General features: G+C 38.8%; 2 protein-coding genes across 2 annotated transcripts in view; one reads left to right on the forward strand and one right to left on the reverse strand.

Moving 5' to 3' along the window:
* The window catches only part of cog4 (component of oligomeric golgi complex 4), a gene marked incomplete at its 5' end in the record, with an annotated part of 7833 nt that extends 2514 nt beyond the window's left edge, over window positions 1-5319 (forward strand). The window contains 11 exons of the mRNA XM_079262450.1: window positions 82-206; window positions 336-454; window positions 1517-1683; window positions 1782-1947; window positions 2264-2326; window positions 2452-2565; window positions 3004-3096; window positions 3175-3258; window positions 3349-3450; window positions 3647-3775; window positions 4686-5319. Coding sequence (XP_079118576.1) covers window positions 82-206; window positions 336-454; window positions 1517-1683; window positions 1782-1947; window positions 2264-2326; window positions 2452-2565; window positions 3004-3096; window positions 3175-3258; window positions 3349-3450; window positions 3647-3775; window positions 4686-4820 — 1297 coding nt within the window. The 3' untranslated portion in view covers window positions 4821-5319. The remainder of the gene's footprint in view (window positions 1-81; window positions 207-335; window positions 455-1516; window positions 1684-1781; window positions 1948-2263; window positions 2327-2451; window positions 2566-3003; window positions 3097-3174; window positions 3259-3348; window positions 3451-3646; window positions 3776-4685) is intronic.
* A 1939-nt stretch (window positions 5320-7258) lies between these two features.
* gnao1b (guanine nucleotide binding protein (G protein), alpha activating activity polypeptide O, b) overlaps window positions 7259-10000 on the reverse strand; it is a gene marked incomplete at its 5' end in the record, with an annotated part of 4988 nt that continues 2246 nt past the window's right edge. The window contains 6 exons of the mRNA XM_079240158.1: window positions 7259-7602; window positions 7682-7835; window positions 8174-8303; window positions 8395-8523; window positions 8628-8788; window positions 9198-9339. Of these exons, the coding sequence (XP_079096284.1) occupies window positions 7415-7602; window positions 7682-7835; window positions 8174-8303; window positions 8395-8523; window positions 8628-8788; window positions 9198-9339 (904 nt within the window). The 3' untranslated portion in view covers window positions 7259-7414. The remainder of the gene's footprint in view (window positions 7603-7681; window positions 7836-8173; window positions 8304-8394; window positions 8524-8627; window positions 8789-9197; window positions 9340-10000) is intronic.

Below are 10000 nucleotides of genomic sequence, written 5' to 3' on the forward strand. Positions count from 1 at the left end.
CAGTGAAAACACAATGCTGCATTCCTCTTCATGTTTGTCTCTGAAGTGTTTGTGTTTATTTCTCTCATCTCTTTGAAATAGGGAACTAGACCCCGTACTGGCAGAAGTAACTCTGATGAACGCGAGGGCAGAGCTCTACCTCCGCTTCCTGCGTCGGCGCATAATGGCTGACTTTGAAGTTGGAGATGATCAGAGCATCACACAGGGTAGCTCTATTTTGAAGTGTGACTTTAAAAGCAAAGACTACTATTTCTAGATGGAGAGTTAAAAAAAAAAAAAAAAAAGAAAAACGACATGTATTGATGCTTTTCTTTCAACAATATTTCTGAACACAGAGCATCAGCAAAATGTGGAGAAGCTCCTAAAGCACTGTGCACTCAGCAGAGCAATGCAGGAGCTGATTGGCTACTACATTCCTATGGAGGAATACTACATGAGGGAGTCTGTCAACAAGGTCTGTGTTTCATACTATTATTTGTACAGGTCAGAATGTGTTTGTTAGTGTAAAATTATAGGTTAATTCTGCTGGTTTTACACATCAGAGCTTGTTGGGTGATTTACTAATCAAAAGCATATTGGTGACTTTTACAAGACATTTGATCTCTAAAGGAAAATTTTCCAGAGGCTACATAATGTAACAAACTTCAGACCAAATCAAACTTTACTTATGAAGCAATTTTCATACAATAAAATGTAGCACAAAGTTCTTTACAAACTTAAAAAAAGAATAGCTCTCCTTATCGTCAACACCACACGTATGTTGAAACTGACCATTTTAATTGCATTTACAACATACACTCCTACTGAATTTGATGCAGCGCATTTTTTAAAGTGTGGATAGAAAACTATTTACCTCTGTGTTTCAGTATCTCTTACAACAATCTGTTTGGCAACTGAGAAGACAGATGGTGTAATTTGAACATGAAATGTTTTCCATTCTTGCCTGAGGATTTTAGCCGTACAACAGTGTTGTACCTTCTTTGTGGTATTTTTGTTTCAAATAGTTCCAGTCAGTGACATCTGAGCTGCAGGGAAGCTGGTTTAGCACTTTAAGCCAAGCTGGTAGAGAGCTTCAAAACCACAATAGATCATTCAGCATTTATTTGGGGTCAATTCTGAATCAAAACACGACATAGCATGACAAGTTTTTCTTTAATCCTGGATGCGCTAATAATGCTAATATTGGCATTCCCTTTCTGCCTTTTGTCAATGTCTTTCAATCCTGCGTTTGTCTAGAGAGCAATCAAAACCGGTGGCCTCAGTTGTAAGGTTTAGACATGTTTACCGATCTATAAAAACCCCGACAGCAATGTTGAAATTAATAAAGCAACATAGGTATGATTAATCCAGATCAAATCCTCTTACAAGTTTTGTAAAAACTTTGTGATATGCATAGATAACACATGAAAATAATCCAGGATCCATTTGTATTACTAAGTGTTTAACAGAGCAAAACAAAACTATGTTGCTCTTATTGGATATAACTATTACTAATTTATCCCTCTCTCTACCACAGGCTGTTGCCATGGATACCTGTGAAAAGGGTCAGCTGACCAGCAGCATGGTGGATGACTGTTTCTACATTGTAAAAAAGTGCATCAGTAGAGCTTTATCAAGCTCCAGCATCGACTGCCTGTGTGCCATGATCAACCATGCTAACTCTGTGCTGGAGTCTGACTTCAGGTGCCGATCTTACACATTTACTCTACATATTCTGATGCTTTAAAAAAAGTAATCAAATATATGTTCTCCTTTCTCCCCTATGTCTTTTCCCGTGTCAGGGAGGTTTTGTATAATAAGTTGCGCCAGGGCTTCCCAGCTACGACACTTCAGGACATCCAGCGTGGTGTCAGCAGTGCGGTTAGTCTGATGCAGAGCAGCTTACAGCAGGGCAAGTTTAACACACTGGGCATCGAGAGCACTGAAAATGCCAAGGCTGCATTCCTGGTAAGACTAATGGGAAAAACAAGCCCACACATAACCCTGCCATTCTTTATGGCTATAACTCAGAAACTGTTCCTAAGACTGAGATGGAGCTTAAGCATGCCTCCTGGACTCTTTTAACAAGAGATTGGCCTTTATTTGAACAGGAAAATAACACGTTTATTTAGTAAAAAATTGAGTGAAAAAACTGTTAAAGGTTCACAGCTACTAGCTGAAATGTGAGATGGCAAAATCTCTTGTTTTCAGCAGTGTTTTCAACAGTAATACCAAACTTGACTTCAATAATCCTTCAGTAACTCTTTTTCTTCCCTCCACTCAGGTAACTCTAAATAATGTTGAGGTTTGCAGTGAGAATATCACAACTTTAAAGAGGAATTTGGAGGTAAGTTATGATATCATTTCTATGGCACTGCCTTAACCTGGTTCATTTCATTTACTGCATAGTTTTCACCTTTGCTGAAAACCTTTTGTTTTTCTTTTCTTTCTTTGTTTTTTTTTATTATAAAGAATGACTGCTCCAAATTGTTCAGTCAGGGGGTCGGTTCTGGTGAACAAGCCAAGATTGAAAGCTGTTTGTCCGACCTTGTCAGCACATCATCAAAATTCAAAGATCTTTTACAGGTTGGATACACACACACACAAATTCACCCATGTTTCTGTCACTTTAGAGGACATAACTCTGAATAAAATAAATTTTATAAGGACCTTCTCTACATAACACGACTACTTCTTCTCTAATAAAAATGTTTTTGTTTACATTATTTATGCGATAGAGACTTGGGCTTTTCCTATTGGTAAGACAAGACTTATTATTCAAGATACCCACAGTCTGAATACAACAGCAACCTCTGTCCGTATGGCTGACCAGAGGAGCTTCATGGACTGGGACTGGGTCAGATTTGTCAATAGTTTGAGGAGGTTTTTTTCTTCAACTGAAACAAGAATTAATTTAACATGTATTATCATTACAAATATGTCTCCCTTTGTTTAATTGCATCTGTTAAATGGAAAAAGCTCTAAACTTCAATTTCTTTTTTTTATTTATTTTTTATTTCTCAGGAGGGTCTGACTGAGTTGAACACAACAGCCATAAAACCTCAAATCAAACCCTGGATCAGCAGTTTCCTGTCCATTTCACATAACATAGAAGAGGTATTAGTCTTGTCATTTGTTTACTTAAACAACTCAAAGCTCATAACGTGGTACTGTAATTGTTGCTGGTCGTCACAGGAAGAGTTTAATGACTACGAAGCAAATGACCCCTGGGTGCAGCAGCTCATTGTTAACTTGGAGCAGCTCATGGCAGAGTTTAAGGCATGTCCATCTCTCAAACTTTGACTTTCAAAACTTTCAGAAATTATCATTTTGTTTTGCTTCTTAATTTTCTCTCTAATACCTCACCAGGCGGCCCTCTCCCCCGTTATCTACGACACTCTGACCAGCCTGATGACCAGCTTGATATCGATTGAACTGGAGAAGACTGTTCTCAAATGCTCATTCAGCAGGGTAAGGGGCTGAGCTCTGCCACAAGGTGGCAGCAGGTTTTCTGTGCACACATGACAAAAATCTATAAGCAGTGATTTATTAATGACTTCAGAGAGGCCTTTTGGAAATGGTGCTTGATTTAGCTCAGTTGTATCTTCCTGCAGTATTATGTTTCCACTGCTGTATTATTTTTCCCATTTTGATCCTTCTGTTGCAGCTTGGAGGGCTGCAGTTTGATAAAGAGCTTCGGTCTCTTGTGGCGTATCTCACCACTGTGACTACCTGGACAATCAGAGATAAATTTGCTCGGCTCACACAAATGGCCACCATCCTGAACCTGGAACGGGTAATTTGAGTGGTTTTATTCCTGCACAAACAGATTACACACCTTTTTGAACAAAGTGCTTTTAATTGCAAATATATATATATAATATATGACCTTTTTTGAGCCGTTGCTTTGCATTTCTAAAGAAATGTGCCTATCCCAGCAATTGGCAAGAGAGAGGGAACATATACCCCAGACAGGTCACCCATCCATCACAGGGCCAACACACATAGACAAACAACCGTTCACACACACCCCTATGTAGAATTAATAGTGACCAAATAACCTAACATGCATGTTTTTAAATGGTTGGAGGAAGCCTTAGGATCCAGAGAGAACCTAAGCATACAAGTGTTGAACATGCAAACTCCTCAAAGAGAGGCGACCACTCCAACCCCTCCCCAGCCAAGGCTCAAACCAGTGACCTTCTTGCTGTGAGGACACGGTGCCTCCACCACATCAGTGTGCAGCCTATTTCTAGCCCATTTCCCTCAAAAATTCAGGATAAGATTGAACTGTGGAGTTGTTGTAATACACAACTTGACACCAAGTATTGATTTCCTAGCCCCTATTGAGTATTATCAGCTGAGGCGTTTTGGTACACATCTTTTAATGTGGAAATGTAAAATAAAGCAAACGTTTTTGACTAATAGATATTTGCATATTTGTTTATCGATGTCAGGCCGAGTACTACAAAGTACAACTGATAAATCAATCTTTACATACAATTGTACTTAAACTCATCAGTGATGACAGTGATGATGATAACAATAGACCAGTATGTTCTTTGTAAATTATATACCTAGTACAATGAAATCTGTGTAGTCTCTCCTACAAATATTTTTAATCTCCACAGTCGACAGTTTGACTTAAATATAGTATTTTATTATTCTGCATTATATAAACTGACTGGTACCCATTTGCTCTGCAGGTAACTGAGATCTTAGATTATTGGGGCCCAAACTCAGGCCCGTTGACATGGCGGCTGACCCCTGCAGAAGTGCGTCAGGTTCTGGCATTGCGGATTGACTTCAGAAGTGAGGATATCAAGAGACTGCGACTGTAACAAGGAGTCAGCAGTTATTGACAATCCCTGTGATTTACCTACCTGCTGCTCCCTGAAGAACTTTATTCTTGCATCATCCATGGTTGTAGACAAAAGTCTGAAGGTCTCTTTGTTGTTGTTGGTGGTGGTAATTACAATGCCGATTATTTTTCAACTATTTGAAACCAATCTGTATCAATTATAGTTCATTGTTAAAAGACAAGGGTGTGGGTTTCCATGGCAGTGATGGTGCTCTGTTATATATTAACTAACTGTAAAATGTGTAATTAAAATTGTAAATGTGTGATTGTATTACAGTGGGAATTCCACCCTTTTAACCTGTTACTGATTGTAAGAAACGAGGACACCCTAGGAGTGAGGAGAAGAGCTCTGGGATGTCATTGAAACAGAGCAGTAATGAACATCATACCCATTAAACTGACAGAAGCAGGTCAGACAGCTGATCCAGCCTAGTCATTCAATATATGAATAGCTCCTTGTCTGTGATAATGGAACACTTTTAACCTAATAAATTTAGAGCTGCTGCGCTATGCCTCTGATCCCTGCTATCTGCCACATTTCACATTTTAGTACTGCTCTGTTCCCAATTTTTTATGCACACAGTCATGAGAAAATGAAGGATACTCTCTATTAGTTTTAAAGTTTAACATATCAGGACACAAAAAAAATCTCATCTGGTCCTTCCCAAGCCTTAGAATAAAGTAAATAAAACCCGAGAGCAGCAATGCTTGAGATATCACACAGTGTTACTAGTTTTTTATGCCTAAGTAGTATGTGGAAATCTTTTCTCTCTGATACATAAAACCCTCACAAGTGAAAGAGGGTGTACTTTTTTTCTTCTGTTATTCTTGTGACCGTATTTCTTATCTAAAACAAAGCTTTGTCCACAAAGCAATGAAGCATTACAAATGGTCCACTCATAATATTCAGCCTAATTTCCTGGTCTAGCCTTAATGCTCTGCACAGATTAAAGCAGGTCAGAATGTGGAGGGAACAGCGCTGTGACAGTACAGCTTGTCATCACCCATGTTACCTGGCAGCATAATCAGTGAGACCAACACAGGAATAGTTAGGAAAAGTGTGGCTTTAATGTAAACACAACATTCGATTGGCTCAGCACAAACATTCCACATGAGAGCAACCAATAAACTACTAAATAGGATGGGGTGCAGCACAAAAACATTCACAGTAAAAAAAAAAAAAAAAAATCTGGTATAATCATAATATATATATACAGTACGGTGCGTTTAAGGTGAAAATGGAGATAGGATATGAGGACTGATATGTGATGGGTAAAGAGAATACAGGGTTGGGAAGATGAAATTTCTGGGTGCACATGTGTAAATGAAGAGCTGTACTTTTTCTCTGTGACGAGAAACGTGACAGATGGTGGGTTACGGTTCCCTGTTCTCTCATCAGGGGAAAAGAGGGGTTTGTTTTTGTTTTGTTTTTTTAAAAAAAAAAAAAAAAGAAAGAGGAAAAAGATCTCCCCCAGACAGAGGCTGCCTCACATGATAATGTTCTCCTCGTGCAGTCTTCTATTTCTACACAGATTCACATCGAAGGGTCAAGCACCACACAGAGAACAAGATGTCATCGGAAGGCTGCTTGCCACTTTCTGAACAGGTATTGGTGCACCCCATTTTCATTTTGTTATGACAAGAAATAAATAAGTGGCAAGGGATATTAGGAGCAGGAGGAGGCATGTAGGGCATGAGGCTTAAATAAATAAATCATTCAATGGTAATAAAATCTTAAATCTATCTCTTAAATATAATTGATAGTATGAACTATGATATCTGATTCTATTCCCCCTATCTGTCATTCTTAGATGGTTGGCACCAATATGACATTTTGTTTTTTGTTTTGCTTTTTTTCTTCTTCTAAAGATATCATTGGCTGAAAGGTTTTTTTTCCCCTCTCACTACAGGAGACCAATGGCAATGTGGAGCCACTCTTAACAGAAGAAACCTCTCTTTCATTATGTCTGAATGGAAAAAGAGAAAACCGAGTGGAACAGACCTGCAGGCTACTCAGTCACGTGTGGATCTGAAGGAAAGTTTAAAACGGCCTCCTTCTTTCCGTCCATGACCCTCAGCCATGAGTACAACACCTCCCCTATACCATCATCATCTACATCTCCACCTTAACATACACAGCAGCTCTTGAAACGGAGCACCAGAGGCTATATTCTTTGTGGATAAAAATGCCTCAAGACTAGCCACGAAGGATGAGCCTGTGCTGTGTTAAGTGACGGCGCTCACTCCTCGTGTCACATTTGCAGAGTTTTTTGGGACAAGGCTCCAGCTGAATAAACCTCTGGTGCTTCTGGCCCACCCAGATGTTGACAGTCATCAACAAAACATGAAACATTCCGCTCAAAAACATTTTAAAAGACAAAACAGGGGAATTTATACTTAAAGTAAGAGGAAGGGAACAAATCATGGCAATAATCCAGTGTGGTGTCTGACGGCAGCTCTTTGGGTCCATTTGGACGTGTAGAATTACATATTTATGTGTTTTAAGTATCATCAAAATTATCATTATTAACATCTCACACACTCCACGACAACCTCTGTGCTTCTGGCCAGGCTTTAGTATAAGCCACACCCCCTAAGGTTGTTTGCAATAATGATGTCAGTGACAGCATCAAACACTACCTGGATGTTTCCTGTGTCTGTGGCACAGGTCAGGTGACAGTAGATCTCCTTGTTGGGAGAGCGGTTCTTACTCTCAAACTGAACCTGAATATATCCGGTAGCATCTTCATAAGTATTAGCACCTGGAGACAAATGGGAGAAAACAGCGTGTGAGAGAAAAACAGTTGAAGATTTATAGGTAAGGAGGGGAGTTGGACTCACCTGTGTATTCTGGAAAACAGATAGTCAGCGGTGACTTCTTTATCTTTTCAGCAAACAGATCTTTCTTGTTGAGGAAGAGGATGATGGAGGTGTCGATGAAGAACTTGTTGTTGCAGATAGAGTCAAAGAGCATCAGCGATTCATGCATGCGGTTCTGCAGGAAGAAAAGAGTAGTTACTATGTGGAGAGAATCTGAAGCAGCATGATTAAATTTAGCTACATAAACTACTTATGGTTTTCTCCACACTTCCTAATTTAATTTTTTATTTTTACTTATATAAGCATCTGTTTTTTAAGGTTTTTTTTATTCAGTGTTGAAAAGGGAAAAGGGTGTTGATTTTTATTCATTTGCTGAGATGTTCAAATTATTTTATGTATACTTCCTTTTAAAGTGAAACATCTTAATGATTGGTTACTTTAGACAGCATCTTGCTTTTTACTAAATTAATTTAACTTGAGGGATTTGAATTGAACGAATAATGGCACACTTACAGTTGTTTCATCTTCATGGAGCACCTGGTCGTATCCACTCAGAGCAACACAGAAGATGATGGCCGTCACATCCTCAAAGCAGTGGATCCACTTCTTCCTCTCTGACCTCTGGCCTCCAACATCAAACAGCCTGGAAAAGTGGACGAAATGTCAATGCAGACTAGGATCTCTTTAACATTATCTTGAATCCCAGCTATCACGACCTGCACCATCTTGTATACCTGAAATGGAGGTTTTTGAAGGTGAAGTGGGTTTCAACGATGCCAGTGGTCTTCACTCGGGTTCTCAGGATATCCTGCTCTGTGGGCTGGTAGTCTGCGGCCCCGATCCGGTCTAGACTGTCCAGGTAGCTGTGGATAATGGGACACATTACCAAAAACATTGTGGATCAGAGATGTGATTTTTTTTTTTTTTTTAACTATGACTTCTTATCATTTTCTTTTGCTGTACTCACTATTGAGCAGAGTCATTAAGCTGGTATTCTCGAGCACGGTTAAAGCACTCCTGAGTGCCGGCATCAGCCCACACACGCTTCATGGCAGAGAGAAGCTCAGCAGAGTACGGCTCTGTGTCCTCCATGCGACTGACCACATCGCAGACCAGTTTAGCATCAGCCTGGATAAAAATGTTTTATGTTTAAGGAGAAGGGCAATAGGAATGTATCAGTATATATATTTATGTGTATATATATATATATATATATATATATATATATATATATATATATATATATATATATATATATATATATATATATATATTTTTTTTTTTTTTTTTTTTTTTTTTTTTTTTTTTTTAAACTATATTTTTAAAACAGACACTACACCAACTACAAGTTAATGAACATAACAAGACGTCCTAACCCAAACTGACAGTGTGATTTTTATCCATCCATCTTCTGGTGTCATTATTATTTGCAGGTAAAGGTAATGCTTTTGCACTCACATGTAGTGGTTATATATACAGATATAAAACATCAGTGTGTGGCTGAACTCTTTAGCTGCAGGGTAAAGATGATACTAACTTTTCGGTCCTTGTCTCCAAACTCAATGCCCAGGGAATCCATGGCTCGAAGGATGGCTGCCAAGCTCTGGATGGTGTTGCTGTAGACCACAGGCTTATACTGCTTCACATCATCCCCAGAAAAGCCATCTTCATGGATAATCCTGAATGCGTACAGAGACATTATCACAGAGGCAGTAGCCTGGACTAAACAGGAAAAAGTCTCACATGTCCATATGTTACTGCATTTAAAAAACTGTTGGGGTTTTTTTTTTTTTCAATAAAAGCTCCACATGGTCTAACCCTTTTTCTGACTGTGTGTGTATGTGTGGTGACCATTTCCATCATCTTTAGCCCCTTAAAGTTGGCACAGAGACAAAAAGGAATTTCTATAAGACTTAAAGTGTTTACGTGTTTTTAAAAATGAGACCAGGTGAGGACAAAAAATCCACTTTGTCTTTTTTCATTAGGCCGCACACCTAAACAGACGAATTCAGAGACTCAGTCAAGTTACTTACACAAATTTGTGTGTAATGTTGATTAAAACTTGCTTTGCCAAGCAGCTGAGCAGGACATTAAAGGGTTAAGTGTGCCCATGTATAATGGAAAAGAAATTGATCACATTTTTCAGTCTGTAATATATAATTGGGCAGTAATGTGATATTTAAGCCATTTATAATGCATGATTGTTGATGGACTGGAATCAATCAGAGGACAAATCAATCACTAATACAGAAGACTGGACACAATTAAACTCCTTATAATCAGCATTAACTTGTACATCAGCACATCCTCAAGCCCACTGAATCTAACATCCTCATGAAA

The sequence above is a fragment of the Telmatherina bonti genome, assembly GCF_933228915.1.
Source record: "Telmatherina bonti genome assembly, chromosome: 1".
In the NCBI taxonomy this organism is placed as follows: Eukaryota; Metazoa; Chordata; class Actinopteri; order Atheriniformes; family Telmatherinidae; genus Telmatherina; species Telmatherina bonti.